General features: G+C 40.6%; 2 protein-coding genes across 4 annotated transcripts in view; one reads left to right on the top strand and one right to left on the bottom strand.

Moving 5' to 3' along the window:
- The window catches only part of LOC144057869 (uncharacterized), a 42216-nt gene extending 27615 nt beyond the window's left edge, over positions 1 to 14601 (top strand). Inside the window, exons 13-14 of one of the 3 annotated variants that reach the window (XM_077575847.1) lie at positions 71 to 103; positions 14412 to 14601. The gene's annotated coding sequence lies outside the window, so the exon portion shown is untranslated. Of the gene's footprint in view, positions 1 to 70; positions 3146 to 14411 lie in introns of those variants that run through there. The other 2 variants (XM_077575848.1, XM_077575846.1) reach the window with 2 other exon arrangements.
- The window catches only part of zfpm2a (zinc finger protein, FOG family member 2a), a 138908-nt gene continuing 119457 nt past the window's right edge, over positions 2327 to 21777 (bottom strand). Inside the window, exons 6-8 of the mRNA XM_077575834.1 lie at positions 6982 to 7188; positions 6211 to 6438; positions 2327 to 5911 (exon numbers count right to left, since the gene is read on the bottom strand). Of these exons, the coding sequence (XP_077431960.1) occupies positions 3378 to 5911; positions 6211 to 6438; positions 6982 to 7188 (2969 nt within the window). The 3' untranslated portion in view covers positions 2327 to 3377. The remainder of the gene's footprint in view (positions 5912 to 6210; positions 6439 to 6981; positions 7189 to 21777) is intronic.

Below are 21777 nucleotides of genomic sequence, written 5' to 3'. Positions count from 1 at the left end.
AACCATATCGAAAATGTTGTATAATTACCCTGGAAAACATTCAAGATATCTTTTTCACTTTCCCCTCCAGCATAATGTCAAGATTATCTACAAGACCAGCGAGGTTCGTCATGTAGTCAATTTGATGTTTTTTTCCCGTTCTTCCCTCCAACTATTTTTGCTGTGTTCCAACCTTCAATTGAGGATAACTGGAGGGTATTCATTCAGCTTGATAAAATATGTGCCATCTTGGACTCAGAAAATGTTATCTAGGTTGTTATTCCAACCTTTTTACCTGATTGGCCAGTACCAAAAACGAGTATTTGCTTCTTATCATTGGAATGATCACACACTTTACTGCTCAATCGGATATTTTAGGAGCATACAGTTGTCTTAAGATGTTCAAATGTAATAACCATCGGGTAAAGTATATACAGTAGGTATGAAGTCTACACATCTTTGTCAAATGCCAGGTTTTGTTATTTAGAAAATGACAAATCTCAAATTCATCAATCTCAAAGACAAAAAAATAAAATAAAAAATCACCATTAAAATGTGATCTTTAACCTGTACGGCAATATTTTTTGTTGCACAAGTGTGCACACCCTCTGGGGATGTGTCTGTGTTTAGAAATAACTAGTGCTGTCAAAGTTAAAGCGTTAACTGATTAAATAATCACAAAAAATTATTGCATTAATCATGAATTAACGCAGATTAATTAATTATTGATTTTGACCATAGATGATCCTTTAGCGTGACAGCGGATGGCTACATTTAAGGTAGCACAGGTTGTGTTTGAGCAATAAACATAACTACATGCATTAATGTAAAGCATTTAATAAATGTTTGAGTATTACATTTAGAATATTTGTTCATGTCAAAGTATTGGGGTCATTTTTTTTCAATTTTAAAATATGCAAGTAATTAACAAATTAGAAAAAGAGCGTGCAGTGGATCAAAACATGTTGAAGACATCTTCCTAACATTAAATGTCAAAAGAATTAACACATAACCTGTGCCCGTCAAATTTGGCGGGGAAAAAATGTTGATAAAAAAGCCTTTTTATTTAAGTGATTAATTGTGATTAATCAAAATTCTAAAATGTGATTAATCTGATAACATTTTTTTAAAAATCATTTGCTTTAGAAATAACCAAATACATTCAAACGCTTGTTAAATGGTAGTCAGCACACACCAGCCACCCTTTTTAAAGTGCAGCTGATTAAACTCAAATAAAGTTCAGATTTTCTAGTAGGCATTTTTTCTGTTTGCAGTCATTTTCCAAAGGTATCAATCAGCAGAGGTTAAATATACACAGTGAAAACACAGTGAAGACATTCATCATCAAGAAGAGAAAATATTCTTCAATGGTGGCATTAACTGGACATCACTCCAAAATTAAAAATGAATGTTGTGGAAATTTCTGGCAAGTACTGGCTGTTTTGTACTTATGACAACAATCACCTATCTTCTTTCGATGCCTGAGCTGAGGGGTAGAGTAAAAAAATGGGAAACCCTATAGTGAAAAGGAAAAAGGAAATCTCCCAAACGCATGTGGGAAAATAGGTTAGGGTTCAATGAAATCACGGTTGAATTGTGCGTTCATAATTTTATAACTTTTGATTTTATTTTTTAATTAAGATACGGTTGATGCAAACGCAGCACAGCTCATCACCAAAAGAACCATACCTACACTCAAGCATGATGTTGGCAGCATTATGCTTTGGGGCTGTTTTCTTCTGTTATAAAAAGAGCAGGTCTAAATATTAGCCAGTGTTAGCACAAAACTTTCGATGTAACGTAACGGTTCCTACTAGAACCGCTGAACTTAATTTGGGGTTATTCAGAGACACTCTAGGTGGCAGGTGTGTGCTGACTCCCATTTAACATGAGTTTCCCTCTATTTGGTTCATTCTGAACACAACCTCATCGCAATCACATCTCAGTTGTTGATTTTTGTGCCTGTAAAAAAAATTAAAACATCTTTTGAGTTGTAAAGGTCACGATTAACATTATTATTTTTTAAAAATCTTTGACTATATCTTATGATTATGCCAGAGAAACGTAGCATTCGAACAGTGGTGTGCAGACCTTTTATAACCACTGCACACTGAATTCCTCTTATCATTTGCATTCATTTCTGCCATCTGTCATTTCCCTAGAATTGAGTCAGATAGCAGCCAGACATACACTTCTGTAATGGATAATGGAATTTAACAGACTTAATTCAAGAATAAATATTTTGAATTGCAATTATTTTGTGTACAATTTAACCTGTCGAATCAGTTATTACTAACAAAAGCTGAATGGTATACGTCCATGTAAAATAAAAAGCCGACATTGGTAGTTTATCCTGAGGATTTAAGTTTAATTATGACACCACATCAAAATAAAAATTTCCAACAGATTTGGAATTTAATTCCATCCATATACATGCATAGCAACAACATTTTAAGAAACATGTTCTCCCATTATCAGGGTCCTCCGTCACTGGAATGATAATCAGTATTCCCACTGACCTCCCACCCATCTTGTTTGTTAGCAATAAACATAATTCTTTCCCCCTCCCCTCCCCCCCCAGTGGGGTTACAAATAATTATATGCACAGTCCCCATTTCATAATACTGCTTTCAGTAATGTTCCCTCATTTACAAAGTATTGCATTGAGAGCAAATTTTCAAAAAGGGAGACCAAAGTGTATCATTAAACAGAAATACGAGTACTATACAAGAATGCTGCCATCCTTATGAAAACATCCACATCTGGTTCCAAGAAAAAAGACAGACAAACAGCCACATAGGAATGCAAAGCCATGTGTATATGCCAAAATGTGAAATGCAGGGTTGTGCCTGTCGGTCACCACCAAGTGGTTAACAATTCATCAGTAGCAGTCTGCAATCTACATTTGGGGCATATACTGAATTTGCTACAGCAAATAAGAATACACAAGTGCCTCAGTAGCTATTTTTGTGTCTAAAATGCATCTCATTTTTGTATTGTCTATTGTTTCATTGAGCCTACATTACAATGTAAACAATATGTGTGCTACACAAGAATGACTATACAATAACATTACAAACAACTCTGATATAAATTTCATTTGAATTTAAATTAAAATCACTACTCATCAATACTGATTGTGAAATAAATTAATGTGAAAGTGGCATCAATATTATTCTTGATTCATTTTCTTCTCTTTTTCTTTTCCAACCAATGGTTTTTGCATGTTTAAGTCATAAAAGGACTGGAGGAGCCTCTCTTGATTGTCCACAAGCAGTTTTTAGCACTGCGTGATGCACTATTCCAGACACAAACAGTGTACCAAAACAAATGAAGAAAAAAGGGCAAATATGATCGGGACAGGGAGGAACGAGGTTTGAGTGGAAGAATCTGTCTTCTCATTTAACATGCTCTGCGGCATGTGATGAACAGTAAAACTTCTTATGGGTAATAAAGTTTGACAGGTTGTTGAACTGGATATCGCAGAGGCGACAGTACTTGCTACTTCCGGAGCCATTCATCCCTTTATTGGCCGGGGGTGCCGCGTCCTCGTTTGGGGACTTGGAGGAAGGTGACATGTTCTCGTTGGAGTCCGCTGGGTTCTCCGCGGCCCACGTTGGTGAGGGATTAGCGGCTTGGCCATCTGGCTGGGGCTGGTTCTCCTGTTGCGGCGCCGTGCCCGAACGTTCTTCCGGCTTATGTCCCCCGTTGACAATGACCATGCCTCGGTTTTTGGGCAGCAGGGGGAGCGGCTCCTTGCCAGGATGGGGGCAGCCATTAGCAGAAGGCTGTTGGGTCCCTTCCCTCGTTGTTCCCGCCTCACCTCCGCTTCCTCCCCCATTAACACTCTGCTCCTGTTCGCTGGCCTCTCCCTGCGCCGCCGGTCCTCCGCTCACATAGTCGGTCGGCTTGATCCCAAAATACGGCGATATTTGCTCGGAACCTTTCATCTTCTTTATTGCTCCGGGATAAAGGCAATGGGGCAGATACATGTTCCTGTTCTCATCTTTTGATGGCATAAGCTGGGGTTCAGCAAAAGGCTTGAGACCAGGAACAGGCCCCAGGTGAGGTGGAAACAGGCCTCCGTTCTGCACCATCACCTTACCGTTGCCGTTTTTTTCACATTTGTTGGGGCTTTTATCGTAGGTCTCGCCAGTGTTGTTATTGCCTTCGTTCTTCACATCTGCGAAGATGGTCGTGTCCAGGCTGCCCGTCTCGTTATTTTGCTGCTGTTGATGTGGCTGTTGTGACTTTTGAGCGGTCGCGGCGGCAGTAGCTGGGCAAAAGTTCTGTTTGTGTGCCAAGTAGTTCTCCACTTTATTAAAACTTATTTTGCACACTGCACATTCGTGGTAGTCCAACAGTCTTTTTGGAGAGCTACACGTCTTATCAGAGAGTAGCGAACACTTTTTACTGAGATCAATCGGGGCATCCAACTCTTGCGGCTCCGCTGTATTGCATTTGGGAGTCAAAACAGGTTTCGTGACAGTCAGAGAGGCCTCCAGGTGTTTAGGGACCATACCTGGAAATATGTCGCAGCGAGGGTGGAAACGGTCGCCGAGGCCGTCCACGGCTTCTTGGGATGTACAAGGATTCATAGTATGGACCCCGAGGAAGCCCGGCTGCCCCATGGCGGGCCTTTGGTGGTCCGGGTCCGGGAGACACAGCTCGTACATCTTTCTTCGCTTTCGAGTTCTCATGGTCCTTTGCATGGAGGGCACCTTGTTGGTGGACATGCGCTTCATGGGTGGGTCATGACGAGTGGCGCAGTAGTACTGCTTGTGTACCATGAAGGTCTCATGGCGGCTGAAGGTGATATTACAGGCTTCACAGGTCGTCTTGTTCGGGTCGTTGTCGCTCTCCACTAGACCAGTACTGGGGCTTTTCCCCTCCATCTGTTTGCCGTTTAGCCTGTCCTCAACCCCCGTCGGTGTAGAGACCTTCTTCACCTGCCCCGATAGATCCTTCTCAGGCCCTTTGGCCCCAGCATTGATCATGTCCAACACGCTGGAGTTCAGGCAGGCTGACTGCATGAGGTGACTGTCGCCTTCAGCCGGGTGGCAGCCGGTCAACATGCTCACCGAAGTGTGGCCACTGTTAGGACTCACTGACTCAGGGACCTTGTCGGAAAGGGCGGAGAAGTCCGGTGACTTTGCCATGTGTTGCCAGCGGCTGTTACAGTAGTGCTTTTTGTGGACCAGATAGTTGTCCAGGTTGCTGAAGGTGATATTGCATTCAAAACAGGTGGCTCCTTTGGGCATGAGAGGGCTGTAGATGACCGGGGGGTAGCTGTTCCCTCCGTGACGTAGTCTCCTGTGAACCAGCTCTGACATTTTAGCTAGAATCTCGGAAGCCTGGGGGACCACTGAAATGTCTTGGGAGAAAGCGAACTGAGACAAGAAGGGGCCCATGGGAAATGTAGGCATGTTATGCTGCACCGGGGAAGAGGCCAGGCGGGGGCTGGAGGGCTCCGATTTGATCCTAGTGTAAGAAAAACTGGCTTTGCTGCCTGGGTGGGCATCTCCCTTCTGAGCAGACAACATGGGCTTCTTCTCAGCCTTGTCAGCCTCTCCGTCTGTGCTGGTCTCCTTGTTGAGGGCCCCTTTGGGGCTTCCCAGCAGAGCATCCTTCCTGTTGGCCAGCTCGGCGCAGCCCTGCTGCTGCTGCTGGAGGCTTTCCTCGGACCCCCTGGGGGAATGCTCGGTGGCGTCGCCTTCCCTGTGAAGTTTGTTGCCATGTCCATGTAAGTCCTGATGCTGTAAGAGTTCCCTGTGGCTCTGAAAGCTGATATGGCAGTGATTGCATCTGAAGGCCGCCTGTGACAGGTGAGACATGATGTGATGCTGGAATGTAATAAGAGAATCTGCCGTGTAGTTACAGATTGTGCATTTCAAGCTGGTGCCAGGAGGGAGGCTCTCTTCCATTTTGACACCTGTTAAGGAGATAAAAGGGAGAACCTCAGAATCTCGCCTCCCAGTTCTCCTTTAGAGTTAACTGTGCAAACCATCAAATACTCATGCAATATGCCAAGGATATCCCCATGCACTTGATTTTTATTTGCAGAGGGATATATTGTCAACTATGCTAGTTGTCAGGAGAATAAGTATATTCTTAAATCCTGCCACTTTTTAGCTTAACTTGTACATGATTAGAACAAAGGTAGCCATCTCTTCAAGATCAAAATAAAAAGTTCATCAAAATCAATTGCCTTTCCATCTTGTTGTAACTCACCACTGTGTGAGGTGGTCAGGTGCATCTCCAGGGCCCTGGCCCCTGAAAAGGTCTTGTTGCATTGTGGGAAGGGACACATACTGGAGGCCTGGTGGACTCCAGTGTCGTTGTCTTCAACAACCGTCTCGGCTTCCCTTTGCCGCCCGCTGCAGTAGTACATCAGATGAGCCTGTAGATTTCTCTCACTGCGAAACCAGATCCCACAGGCTTTGCAGGGGAAGATGTCCTCTGGAGGGAAACAAACAGGAATATCGTGACCTACTAGGGTCTCTTACTTAAAAATGTACAGGGGTCAGTCCCATCCTATTCTTTCCATTTCTGCAGTAATGCTTTCTAATTTTGCGTTCCAAAGCTTTTCCTCAAAATTCTTCGCTGCTGCACGGCTACCACTGGGTTTGTGCCCTTCCTCAAGGGCAAACAAGAACACTGGACCATCTGCTTACCTCCCCGTTGAGCTGAACCCAGATAGCCCTGGCTAAGTAAACAAACAGACTATTTGCATGAGGCCTGTATTTTGCAATTAACACGTTAGTCCGATCCTCTGAGTGTTTCTGTGAACCCAAAACTTGAAGGTCGTTGGTTCTTATCTCTAATGCAAAGACTCATCTGGGTTAATCTACGCCTTGTGGAGACGACGCTCCTTGTTAAGCAGGTGACTATGGGCAAGCTATGTGTGTGTGTGCGTACAAGAGGAAGCACATTTTTGTGTCTAAACAAAAGCGCATCTCATTGTGGCGCAGTGTACATGAATGAAGGAGCACAGACACTCACTGTTGACAATTGCAGTGGGTAGGATGGAAGCCATTGCAGCCTGCTGCGGCAAGAGCTGGATGCTGTCCAGCAGCCTGGCTGGGTACATGCCCTCGCTCAAAGACATGTGGTTGACTGCCTGCAGACGGGAGTCAAAGTCAACTGCAAACGCCACCAGCTCTTCGCCCTCCATCATGTTCTTGGTGGTGGTGCACCACAGTTGGCCACCTGGACAAAACGGAGACAAGAAAAGGATGTTAAGTGCTTGCTGTGTGGGAAACTTGATTGCATACATGTAGAGTAATTGCACTGCATTGCATTGTAAGATTTCAGCAACAATGTGTTGGTTTCATAGTGTGTAGATGAAAAATGATGTTTAGCTCATTCACTGCCAGCCCAGTAAAAATTGATCTTTGACGTCTACAGCTGTCAATGGCACTGAATGTTGATGATGAATGGCTGTACTACTCTGAGAACACCGGATCTTGTCTCATCTCAGAAGCTAAGCGGGGTCAGCTCTAGGGCTTATGTCAACCACAAATATTGGTTCACACAAAAATTGCTGCCTCTAAATTTAATAATAATTAAAAAACAACATTTGTGGCATCTGGAACCAATGTTCGGCCACTTTTGTGTTTCCGCATGGACATTTGTAAATGCGGATGCAATCTTCCGGCAACAATTGTTTATGAAGATGAACCTACCAACGGTTTGTGGTCACTTTGGACTGAAAAGGGAGAAATATATGGTTTTATGTATTATTGCAAAGCGGAGCTGGCTTAACAGGAATGTTACCCGCATGAGGACAAGCTGGTGGCTGCTCGGTAGACTCGATGGAATTATTATTAGAGGATAATCGATTCTAAAAAGATTTGTTTCTCAGAGCTTTAGTCAGCTCAGTGCCAGCACTCACACAAATCGGAGAATGGAATACTGCAGCATCAATACTGAGCTAACGCAAACAGCTGGCTAAGCTGACTAAGTCAACTTTATTTTTGTCATTTCTAGCTTGTCTTCAAAAGTTTTAATAGGACAGTCCCGGTTTTGAACCTTGTGTCACATATTTTGTCGCACTTCTACGCAGGTCCCATCCCGGCGTCCTGTTTTTTTTGTGTGTCCAGTCAGCAAACCAATTTAGGCCATGTATATGTCAATCACACAGCAGTCATAGCGATTCATATGATAAACCAAGTAAAAAGGAATTTAACTGTTAGATTCCTTCCTATTTATTTTCAGATGCACGTTTGCGTCATACCTAGACTAGAATTACTTCCTGCTCCTGTGTCGAATAAACATGGGAAACATAGCCAGACTGTATGCGAGCTGAGCGTTTCTGGTGTCGTGTCTGTCAACAATGATAGCATTTAGCAATAGCTAAAGCAACAACACAACCTCAGATCAACAGATTGACTAGCAATTAAATTTGTTATAAATATTTCATGGTGAGAATCTATTGTATGTTTGATTTTCAGAGAAATTGTAGTGTCCTGTTTTTTTTTTTTTTTTTTTAAATGATCACCCGAGTTTACATAAAAGCTGAGCGTCACAAAAGCTTAGCAAAATTAGCTACCCAGGCTGTTTTCATTTTGAACACTAAAATAGGTCTTCCATATTATTTGATTGTTGTGTTTTGGTAGTAGGCATTCATTTTAAAATCTTCTGAACGTATTCATTAAGTCATAAAGGATGAGGGGGCTGGGGGTGAATGAGGGGAGGCAGAAGAAGAGAGCGAAGGCTTTAGCTAAGATAATATTTATCTCAGCACATGACAGGTTTTTCAGCTGCACTCCATTTTCCATTGAAGAGATTAAAGTTTTTAATATGACTATTTACAGAAATCTGGCTGGAGAGATAACAACAAACTATGATACGCTTCAGCTAAATGGCAGAATTAGGACATTGTTTCTGTGGAAAGCTGGACAATTAATTAAAGCACGCTGTTAGCTTTCAAAGATGTGCAAACATACCATCGCAGTGTCAGGCTGAGAGGGGACGTGATTTGAGCCCTAGCTGATGTGAAATAAAGAGAGTCCTGAGGAGAGGCGTGGAGGGGGGGATGTGGCGAGAAAAGCCCTCACATGTGTAACACTGATTGCTCATGTTTACATAAACCCTATAAAACGTAGGGTTTAAAACCGCCCGTAAACAGCATGAAAGTGCTCTCAATGAACACAATTCACTTCATCCAGGTGGTGGAATCCAGTGTTTACAGCATTGTGCCATATCAATAAATCATTATACCTTTCAAGAAAGTCTGGCCCCATTATTTTTTTGATGCCAAATTGAAGCTTTAGCATCCCTGTCTTGATTTAAACACTTCCTATCTGCAGCATTGAAAATTAGACCATCACAAATGTGTCAAAGAAGTGAAATGGTATTAAAATATGCCACCCATGTGTGCAGGCTTACTCCCTTTGAGTATGTGTGTGTGCACGTCAGCCGTTTAAATAGCAATGCCTATCTGTCGGCCAATCGACTGTGACGAGACACACACTTCAGGGCGCTCCACTTCATCGTTTTGATTCTGTCATACCGCACACTGCCTGGAGAGGCCCTTTGAATTTTTATCTCCTAATTAAAATAACAAAACTCCTCTCTACTGTCTGCCCAAGTTACAATCAAGGTAGATACAAACGGCGACTGACAATGAAGGGGAATATATCACAGCCATAGCCACAAAAGTTTCTCTCCTCTGTATGGAGCGCTTTAGTTAACGACACGCTCGTAGCTTACAAAGAGAATTATGAACAAGGTCCCGCGTGCTGAGATACAAATCAGTGTTTTTGGATCAATGGCTATCAAAGACACTGTAGACTCCTCAGCTAAAAGGAGGCAGATTATGCGGAGTGTGTGGAAATGTTTTACTGCTTTTGACAGCAGAATATGCAGTCAGATTGCATCCCTTCAGCCAAGGATGCCACAGATCCATCTGGTGTGTGCACAAATGCTGGAAATGAGTAGCAGAACTGGGTGTACTACTTTTTCGGCGCTAAACAAAACATTGAAGAGGCATTCTGGTGGTTTTAGTCATTTGCAATATGCAATATGTTTTGGAAATGCTGGATTAGGGTTAATATTTTTTACATACCTAGCTATAATCACCGTATTGACCATATTATGATCCAATAGGAAAGTGACAGTATCTAAAAAAAATATATATATCTTGCCTTTTCAAAATAATTGTTTTTTGATTGACGTACGCGCACCATGAACGTGCCTGGCACAGATGCTGCAGTTACGCTTTGGGCCAGAGGTGGCAGTCGTGAGTAAAAAAGTGACAAACTGCACAAAGATCCTTTAAACTGACCATTTTTAAAACAGTTACTTGAGGATCATTAATGTTCATAAATCGGACCTTGACAGAGCTGAATTTGAAAATAAATAATTTTTTATTCTAAAATTGAATTATCTTTATTTACCAGTGTTTTTAAGGCAAAGATTGTTATATTAGTCACTACAGTATATAAACCAATTTATTAGGTATATTCAATACCACTTTTATTCAGACCGATAACAGTATGAGTACTCAACTCTTGAGTAGTCACTGATACCGATAGCAAATAACAATATAACTAGTTCTTTAAGAAAGAGTTATACATCCTAATATACCATTTTCATGTCAACTTTCTGTTCTTCTAATTTGTAATTTCTTGTTTCTAATAGTAAAGCGGGCACAAGAGGCCGACGTATCGGCTGCTGTCGCGAGTACTGATGCCTTAAAATAAGGCCAGGTATGGGCCGATACTGATACCTGGTATCGGCACTTGGCCATCCATACAATTTATGATTAATAGTGACATCTGTTTTCTACATCCTTCCTTCTCACTCTGTCCACCTCCATCCTTTCTCCTTCTTCTTCTTTAAAAAACAAAACAAAAACAAGCCTCACCATGTCAAAGTCATTTTTAGTAAGCATGCTCGATAACAATTTTGTTGTCAGACCGACACCATTACAAGTACTCAACTCTTGAGTAGTCACCGATACTTTTTATACATAAAATTTCCCCAAAAAACAATGACCTATATATCCTAATATACAATTATTGTGTGCGTGAAATTATTGGCAATTTTCTATTCTTCTTATTTATAGTTATAAAATGGGCACAAGATGGTGCCTAATGCTAGTATCGGCCACCATCACAAGTACCGATACCTTGAAATAAGGCCGTCTATCGGCCCGATACTGGTACCTGGTATCGGTACTCGCCCTTCCCTGGCTTTTAGTATGTGCAGCAGGCCACTGAAAAATCAAGGGCAGGCCACAAAAGGCACGCGGGCCGCAGTTTGGGCACCACTGCGTTAAGCAATAAAGATTTTTTTTCCTTCATATATCTGTTGTGGTTGTTTGCCGTGTCGTCCAAAAAACAAAACAAAACTATACATGCTTAATAATTTGGAGCACAGTGTATCTACAGTATATTGATATTGCCTGCATATATGACTCCTAGAATTAGAACAGCATTCTATCAAGGTGCAAAATTGTTACCAATGTGCTCCTGACACCTTGTTTCCAAAGATGCCGATTGAAATGACAAAACGGTGTGAGCCGGCCGTGATAATAGCGTCATTTGTGCGAGTGAATGCCTGAGAAGCGAGGTCAAGAGTGAGAGCGAAAGACCAAACGCAAGTCAAGAAACTGGGCGAAAAGGCTGGGAAAAGTGCAGCTTGTGATTTGCACTTGTTTGCCTGCTAACTGTCTGCACTGAGCTGCCTTTGTGCAGTAGCCAATGCAGTTGGTATGAAGGCTATTGTCTAAATCCTCCTGCAGAGCACCTGATAAAAGAATAAAGAACTATGACATATTGTAAAAACAATGGAGGAATTAAGGCGAGACAATAGGCCAGCTGCCTCATTAAAACAATCAAAACGGCATCCTGTACGTGGTCCAGATAATTAAAAACCACTGCTTCCTAAAGTCTCTCAATACCATATCCACCAGCTCACTGAGGCCCTGAGACTATAGCTCCGCTGGCTAAATGCCCTCGTCCCTTCTTCCTTTTGATTAATGCTTTATTTGAACACACAGTTGAAGATGAGCATATGAGGGAAATTCATGAAACGCATTTATAATGCAAAAAACCCTTTCCCCCCGCCCCCTCTGTACGTACTTACAAACTAATCAAACGTCTCAGGATGAATCACTTGGGGCATGTGCCACAAGAGATTTCAAAGTGCAGACATCACAGGGCATTTTGTTTTAATTTCCTCAAGTTAAATGACTTTATAAGAAAACGCTTCAACGGAATAGAATAGGTACAGTATCTACGGGGGAGGCAGGGCAAAGTGAGATACATGCGCCGGATGTTTTTATTTTTTGCTCCCTGCAAACAGCTCGGCGCCGCCATATCTTAATGAAGTCGCAAACAAATCTCATGCCTTGTGCAAAGCTGCGAGACAACAAAGCGGCAGAAATAACAGAAGGGCTCGGATAATTAAACTGGCCTGAAGACAGGTATTCAAATGTTGGTGTGTAAACAGCACAACTCTTTTAATAGTTTCGCTGTAAAATGCGTAGTTAAGCACATCAGCACTTGCCTCTCCCATCTGTCCAAACACATTAACATTGCAGAGGCCATTACGGATCTGGAGTACAGTCGCACGTATGACAGCGCGCTTGGAATGGAGCTCACGGGAAAAGTTAGGCAGGAATGCGTTGTATGTCATTTGTAACAAGGGGCGCTGACTGAAGGTTGCGCAATTTGGAATGTGACCAATATTTGGGAGGAACAAAAATGTCTTTAAAGTTGCACAAAACTGGGATAGAGCGCCGATATTCGGGGTTTTGACAAATATCCGCATTGGCTTGTGAGAATCAATTAAAATGTGTATTAACTTCAGGAAACTCTTTATTTAAATTTTAAATACATTTTTTTAAGTCACACACCTGTTTTTGGTTTGAAATTTAAATTACAAGTGAACATTTTGCAATTCTGATCTTTTGAAATTTTGAAAAGACTTCCTTTACCTTAGAAATCAATAGGGAGCTAATTACTTGTCTATGTTTTCATTTAACTTTTTCAGACATGCTGATGACCATGCGAGCTCCCGGAACTTTTTGCTAAAATTTTTAAGCAGAAGTTGTCTTTTGTCGAAAAGAAATACATTAAAAAAAAACATTTAGCAAATTTGTAAAGATAATATATAATAAGATGTAAACATTTCAACAAAGAGTTGGAGTTTGTATTTTTTATTTTTTTAACTTTGATGCCAATTAGGCTTTACACAATCAGGATTTTCCAGCCAATCACTGATCAGTGACTTTGAGAAAAACGATAAACGATCACCTATTCGATCAGAAGATGGAGCAATATATTCATTGGCGGGGGATAGAAACTGGCCTGGCCCACGAAGAGCGAAAGTCTACGTACAATTGACGCTAATTGAAATGCATAGAAAAGAAAATTAAACCTAAAAAATTATATTTAAAAAAAAGCACTGATAAACTGTTAGCATAACATGTAATGTCTCATTTCAATGATGTCATTGATCGATCAGGCAAATTAAGACATTACAGCCGATCACTGGTTTTGCATAAAATTCTAAATATCGGCCGATCCTGATCCAACAAATCAGATTGATGTAAATTCTAATGCCGATATTGTCCCTTTTAGTGAAAGTGAGTGAATATTGGCTCCAAATGTCATTCTAATGATTGGTATCGGCATCAGAGACCTCGCAAGACCTCAGTTGTATGTTCCAATTTAACGACATGCGTAATAATGGAGAGAGAGAATAACCCTAGACTGTGTCCCTGTTTCCAAATCTAGACAGTTGTTAAATTATTGCGAGGAAGTAAAGTTTCCTCACCTATGATTTTAACACTGTCCTTCTGAGCTTAATAAGGATTGTTAAGACTTTTTTTTTGTGCTGGCGCGAGCAGCTCTCATCTCTATTGGCTGTGCGCTAGCCGCCGGTCTTAATTGTGAGTAAAGCCAGTGGTGCCTAAAGCCAAAGTGAGGGCTGTAATTAAAGACCTTCCTCTTCTTGTCTTCAAATCAGCTCCAACTTCTCCTGGTCAAATGGGAACACGCTTCACACGCCTATGAATATCAAGTAGCTGCATGCTGCTAAATGCCAAGCTTTTTTTTTTCTCCGTTTTGTTCAATTGTAAATACAGTAAAGCCTCACATTGGAGGAGGAGGTCAAGTAAACGTCCTGTGATTAATCACTAATGGATGGATGACTAATATCTGCATCTGCACCTGACAGCAGACGGCGCATTGACATACTCTAAACAAATCCTCCTCATGAATACTGGCAAATATTTGGACTGTTTGTGGATGGCTCAGTTGCACACACCCGGCCGACTTGTTCGGCGCTGTCAGAGCAAGCAGAGAGGAAAGGGAGCCCGTTTAGAGCGAGACTAGTTTGCTGCTATTGACGAGGCAACAAAGTCAAATTTGCAGACTGGTACAGTATTTCAGTCACAGCTTGAACTGTGTCCTTCTCAGGTTTTAGGACGGCCACTAGGAGGCACTCTTCTCATGTTCAAGCTCCTGCGAGTGGATGTTGATGCTGTGACGATGTGAGATGGAGTCCCCATGCCATAAGAAGAGAGTGATTTTACATCTTTGCTTGAAGGTAAAGATCAATTTGTCATCACAACTAGAAAAAAATAAAAATAAAAAATCCTTACACACAGTTTGGACCTGGAAACTACATATAACATGCACTTGAATAACATTAAGTATTACCTGAAATGTTTTATTTTAATTCTACAAAAAAGCAGACACAAGTTGTGAAATATGTTTACAGACATGCAGCTCCACAAATGTCCAGACAATTTTTGGCATCAAGCATTTGTCTCTGTCCACATACTGAGAGCTAATGGATGGCCTTGAGCGAATGACATACAGGCCACAGTCTGCAAATTAAAAAGTCCCGTCGGGAGAAGATACACACGCGCACACACGTGCCCTTTTTACAGTACACACTCCTAAGCAATTCCCACTGTACTTGGAAAATGTCTGTCAAAAAAAAAAAAGAGTATTATTAATTGTTGAAGGCATTAAAAGATGATAATTGAGCGGGGATATGATTCAGCAAATGTCAAAATGAAATTTGACACTGAAATTCAAACACATTTGTCAGGCGGGTCCCTGGAGATTTTCTCTACAGCGAGAACAGCACTGGCAGGGAATGTTTGCCTGCTAATAGTCTTATAATCATTCTCAAGGAGAACATAACAGACGTGAATGTGAATCTATTTTGCTCTATTAGAGTGCAAACAACTCGAGAATTTCTGCTTCAATTTGCCATATAAAAGGTTTTTTTCCAATTATGTATTTAATTGAAAAAGGAATATTTCACATTTTAGGCATCGTCAATTTACGACGATCTCAAGAGGAAACCTTTTAAAGAGGTTACTCGCTGGATTTATTACAATTATTTTCTTGTTTTATTTTTCAAAGCAAATAAATTGTTCTCGCTGCACATGTGATAAAGGAAAGAGGGCAATTTCAACTTCTGTGCTGTCAGTCAGACAATAGCAGTTGCACATTCCTACACTGCAAGCTGCTTCCTCTCATTTGCACTCTCTCTCACACAAAAAGATCTGCCTGGCTCCTCCAGCACGCTCTGCTCCGCTTTCTTCTTTTTTTGGACAGGTCCGTCCCATTGAGGACTCTATTAAGTATCCCTCTCTGCGGGTCGTTGTGCTCGTGTCCTGGTTGTGGCTAGTCGACATGTGTTTACCGCGGCCCCCGCTGGGGCGGCGGGCTCGTCGGAAACCTGTCCAGACCAAGCCACGATTTGATTGACTACACCGATGCAGACCCTTTTTTTGCCCTCCAGCTGTGTCCCGCATCAACCACACCCCCACTTATCCATCATGCTTGTGAAAGGCTCACGATGTGTAGTTGTTGTTTTTTTGTTTTTTTATTCTGGGAGAGCAGTAAAGACACTGCCACGTGCCTCAGTGTCTTCTCCAACATGGCTCCGGCTCTACACCACATGGGCTGGCTGGCCATTCTGTGTGTGTGTTGGGGGTGGAGTGTGTGTGTGTGTTGTATGGTGGATGCCAGCCTAATGCAAATGCTCGCCGTTTAAAAACTGGGAGCCTCTCTCTTGCCTTGTCTCTCCCCTTTGGAGAGGTCTACTTTTGGCCTTCTGGTGCTGGCAGTTATTTTCTTACTCTCCAGAAGGACCGAGCCACAGAGATGCACCTGTCATCCACTTTGGAATTCAAACATTATTGTTCTGCTCGTCAAAATTGGAATTTACGACGGCGTATTAGGGCCACGTATAATTGTATTTTTTTTAGGGAGTGGGGGCAATATTTGGAGAGAAAAAATCGAAAATTTGCCACTTTCTAAAGTGGCAAATTTGCGACTATAAATTTGCCAATTTGCGAGTAAAAAAAACTTGGAAATTTGTGACTTTATAAAGTGGCAAATTTGCGACTATAAAGTGGCAAATTTGCAAGATAAAAAACTCACAAAATTGTGACTTTATAAAGTGGCAAATTTACCACTTTATGAAGTCATAAATTTGTGACTTTATAAAGTGGCAAATTTGAGACTATAAATTTGCCACTTTATAAACTCGTAAATTTGCGTCTTTATAAAGTGGAAAATTATCAACTTTTTAAAGTGGAAAATTTGGCACTTTATGAATTCACAAATTCGCGAGAAAAAAATTTGCGAGTATATAAAGTGGCATATTTGCCACTTTATAAAGTTGAAAATTTTTAATTTTATAAAGTCGCAAATTTACAAGTTTTTTTTAAAAGGCAAAATTGCCACTTTATAAAGTGGCAAATTTGTCACTTTATAAACTTGTAAATTTGAGACTTTATAAAGTGGAAATTTGCTACTTTTTAAAGTGGAAAATTTGCCACTTTATAAAATGGCGAATTTGCCACTTTATATACTCGCAAATTTATGATTTTTTTCTCGCGAATTTACGACTATAAAGTGGCAAATATACCACTTTATAAAGTGGCAATTTTGCAAGTTATATTGCTCCAGTCCTCTACAAAATAAACAGTATATTTATACGTGGCCCTAATATGCCGTCGTACCTCGATGTGGGCTTTAAAAAAAATAATAAATAAAAATAAATATATATATATATATATATATATATATATATATATATATATATTAAACTGTTTAGGTTCTATTCACCAATCCCCTCACTGTATGCTTAGTATGTGATCATCATAATTTTCTGTCACTCTGTAAGGAAAGGAAACAATTTGAAGCTAAAAGTCCTAATTGCGTCAGTCATATTGTGTCTCGGTAGCTGCTGCATCAGGGAGCACGCTCGCTGCCCCAGCTCATTGCCATTCATTCGTCCTGGCAAGCCCCCACGCTGCCCCAGGTATCACCACGCGGCCATCTGGAGCCGACATCTGTCTCTCTATTGATCACGAGGGTTTAGCACTTGATCAAACAGACTGCGACAGGAAATTGCTCTTTTCCCTACAGAAAAGGCCAAACGCCTGCGTGAGGGTAATAGAGTGGAACTCCGATGCAGTAGCGGGGCAGCGGGCACACGGGCGGGCACTGTGGAGGTGTTCAAACCTAATGCATCATCACCAGCATCCTGTTGGCAACCCCGGATCATTAATGCAATAGCAACATACACTTTCAGGTTCTCTCCAGTCCGTAGCTTCACAATTTGAGTCCCCTTTTGGAGCATATAATAACCTGATGTGTGCTCACATCAAGATGAAAGATGATAGTATCAGATATCAAAGGCAATAGAGCTAACTAAATTTTACTGAAAATAAATTCATCCCCAAAAAAACAAAAACAAAACAGCCCTATAATAACGTTCCCTTTTGGTTGATACTGGGTGTAAATATATACATTTCTGATTTCAAAGGATTATAATTTTTTAACTAATTAATCACACAATGTTCCGTAATTAATTGTGATTAATGATCACACCTTTCTATTTCTTCTTCTACTCTTTTCTTCAACAGATTTTTACTTGAGTAAAATCTTGGAATTAATGTAAAACCATCAAATACTAAGTTCATTTAGAATCAAAGATTGTTCTAATAGCTTTCTAATAGCTGATCCTTGACTAGAATACTTTAGATTTGTGAGGGGCCGGCGGAGGGAACTTGAGAAGTGTATTTTACTCATGACACGGCAAAGATGTACAACCAATATGCTATTTGAATTTGGCTTTGTAAAGTGCAGAAATTACTTAAGGTTTATCCAACAAACGTCAAGTAAAACTGAAAGTAAAACTTCCTATAGTCTGTGTTTGTCCGTCTTTGCACCAGTGTCTAGGTTTGGCTGCAGGTTATACTGTAGGCTAACAGGAAGTATTGAGTTAACTGAGTTTTTTTTTTTTAATGGCTTAAAGATTTCAATTTAATTTTGACAGCCCATATATATATATATATATATATATATATATATATATATATATATATATATATATATATATATATATATATATATAATATTGGGGGATTTTTCCCCCATTTTGAATACAGCCCGTAATTAACTGATTAGAAAAAGAGGTTGAGCTGTCCTCATAACAATAAATGTCGAAAAAATACACACATAATAGTTGCTCTTCAAATTTGACGGGTAAAAAAATGTTGATAAAAAAGCCTTTTTAATTAAGCGATTAATCACGATTAATCAGAATTCTAAAATGTGATTAATCTGATTTAAAAAATGAATTGTTTGACAGCTCAGATTCTCAAGTAGTGTCAGACTGTCCTCAAATAAACCCCAAATGAACTAAGTTGCCTCAGTGGACTGTCACCAGTGGAAATCTACACATTATTGATGCGTGAATGTTTACTACTCTCAGCAGTGGCACTCTGCGCTCCGGCTTGCTTTCCAGGAAGTCAGTGTAACAACACGTTTCGCAAGTAGGGACAATTTCACACTGAAGGTGACATTTATTCAGCACTGTAGAACATATTAAATTGTTGTTGCAGAAAGAAGGATATGTTTTCCGTTGCCTTCAGTGGTGGTATTGTCCTTTGGAATATGATGCAAATTTGGGATGAAGAAACTAATTCCTTCCTTGCACCTCGGAACAGCCCCTCCACCTCCTCTCCTCAATCCTCCGCCAGCCTCCATCCTCCCCAGACACGAGGATTCTGATTAATCGTGTGACCGCCCCTCATTTTGCATTTTACACAATCTCACAGTGCCACGGTGAGATGTGCGAGGTGTTTCGCCACTTTTGGCAAGCTGAAAAGATGTAGCCCAAGGAAGAAGCAGTCGAAAGTATAAGGGGAAAAAAATATGACCAGGGGACGTGATAAAAAAAATTATCAGCAAGTGTGTTTTCCTGTTTGGTTTTAATCTACATTTAATTAAATTCTTATCTGCTGTGTGCTTATGGCTGCATTTGAATGGCGAGGCTGCATTCATTATGAATGGTAAAATTGAACTTGGTACTTTGTGTGTGGCCCAATAAAGGAAGCAGGCTCTTATTGCAGTGGATGCACAAGCTGCGACAGACGTGCGGAAAAAATAAGTCAATTAAGATCGGTCTTTAAATGACTACTGTATCAAAACAAGAGGCGGGAGCGTGTTCCATAATAGAATCCCGACAAGGGAGAGAACACATCTAACTGTTGTTAATAAACATCCCACAGCCAATTGTATTAGTATTAGCTTGTTTATGGAAACAGCACAGTTGATGCACAATCAATTTATTAAAGTGTCGGGATATTAAAGTGTTGTGATAGTTCCACATCAATAGTAAAAGGTAAAATGGTCTATGATAGGGATGGGCAACTGGAGACCCGTGATTCGCATACAGGCCGCCACCACACCCTGAGTGGCCCCTTGATTTAACAAAAAAAAAAGAAGTTATTTTTTTGTGTGGATTTTTTAAATTTAAATGATTTTTTAAACAACCCTAAAGGCAATGTCAAAAAATGTTGACAATCATTGGATATATGTTTTCCATGGAAATCGAGAGATAAATAGGGTAACAAATCAAACAAATGAGGAACGAAAATTGTAAATGTGCGGATACCAAACTGCAAATATGCATCAAATGTAGTTTTTGGTTGTAATAGCACCACTAGATGGCAGACATGGCTGTTAGTTGTGCAGTTTGTTCTTGAATGGTCATTTTTATGTGCGAGCCCTTTGCACTGAAACAATAAATGTGGCTATTTTGTATTTTTTATACATGCAATGAGAAATGCATTAGGAAAAAAATTTCAATTAGTTAGTTTTGTTTAGTTTTCAGGGTGGTTCTGTTAGTTAAAAAATAGTTTTAGTTATTTAATAAATGCTTGGCTTTAATTTAGTTTTAGTTTCAGTATTAAATTTAGTTTAAAAAAATGTGCATTACTTGTGCGCAGTATTTAAAAGACACCATGGTAAAATGAAAAAAATTATTTGATTTCGCACCAAGTGTTGCATTTCGGCTGAGTTAAATGTAAAAAGCAGGCAAACCGAGCCATTGGAACCAAAAGTCAAGCAGGCAAAATTATCGCCTAAGGAGCAACATCATCTAAAGGTGCTTTTCTATTGGCTGCTGCTAGATGACGTCACTTCTGGGTGACACACGTTCAACTGGCAGTATTTCGAATAATATAAAAATAAATATACTTAAAATCACATTTAAAATCATCCTAAAGGACTCATGCATTATATTAATTGCCAAAAACTAAAACGAAGGACATTTTCACTATAATTATAGTTTTAGTTTAGTTTAGTTTTGTAAACATATAATGAAGTTTCAGTTAGTTTTAGTTTGATAAAAAAGCATTTTCATTCTTATTTTATTTCATCAACCAAATTGTTCTTTGAATTTTAATATTAGTTTTTGCGTTTTCGTTAACTAAAATAACCTTGGTCTATGATTACAGTGGTCAATGACTAAGGTTAACGGCAGAGGATGAGTGACAAATTCACAGCAGAGAAAAAATATGAAACATTCATCTCCGACATTCTGTAATGCTATTGACAAAAGACAGCTTATAACAGGCAGGAGGCACTTGGTGGGCTAAGAACAATATCTCATAGGCAGCACCCCCGAAAACCGTCGAAAAAGACCCTGAGCTGATACGACAAAGTTGGGCCGTGGCAAAATCCCTAAATCTTCCCGTTTGCTTATTCTGAGCAATGTCGGGAGAAGCTCTCTGCTGCCTGCCCGTGTTTACAGAGCCGTTCTCATCTCTAGGCCTTGCTCATCCACGGCACTGACACACGGCGTCGACATGATTAGGGGTCCGCTTTTGCATAGAGCTTGGTGTGCCTGTGTGTGTGTGTGTGTGGCGGGGTTTGAGGGGCATAAAGGATCGGCAGATGAATGACTTTGAGAAGGATCACATTAGATAATCGCTCCCGACTGCTGCGCCGCAGCGCATGGATCTGGTCTTTAAAATAATGTTGGCAGTCAAGCCCCTCCATAGCTTTTCACAGGTTATCGTCTACATTTTATGTTTGCTGTTTAAATCTTAACGGGACACAAGTGGCACGGGTGAGCAAATATGTCTGGAGTCGGGTGAAGCGGACTGGAAATGTCATTGCGGGTGCTTCAGATTAGCCATGGCCGGCCGGGGAGATGAAACTCCTCCAAATGAATGGCATTGGTTCGCACAACGTCGTATTTAACCTTAGCCGGCTGGATTTCCTTCAGAGGGAATGTCGTCTCATCAAGCTGACCTCTCGTTATGCGGAGACTCACACAAGACATACAAAATCTCCCCAAGTAGATTTAAATACACACCACTACTGAGACACAGACAGTGCGAGTACAGCGCCACATAAATTCCAATATCATAAATACTACTATCACACAAACAGAGAGGCCATAAAGTACTGCTGCCTGTGTCGGGGACTATAAACCTCTGGCGTTACTCATCGGGAATAA

Source organism: Vanacampus margaritifer, chromosome 9, assembly GCF_051991255.1.
Source record: "Vanacampus margaritifer isolate UIUO_Vmar chromosome 9, RoL_Vmar_1.0, whole genome shotgun sequence".
Lineage (NCBI taxonomy): Eukaryota > Metazoa > Chordata > Actinopteri > Syngnathiformes > Syngnathidae > Vanacampus > Vanacampus margaritifer.
Note: the sequence above shows the minus strand (reverse complement) of the source record. Positions and strands in the feature narration are given on the sequence as shown.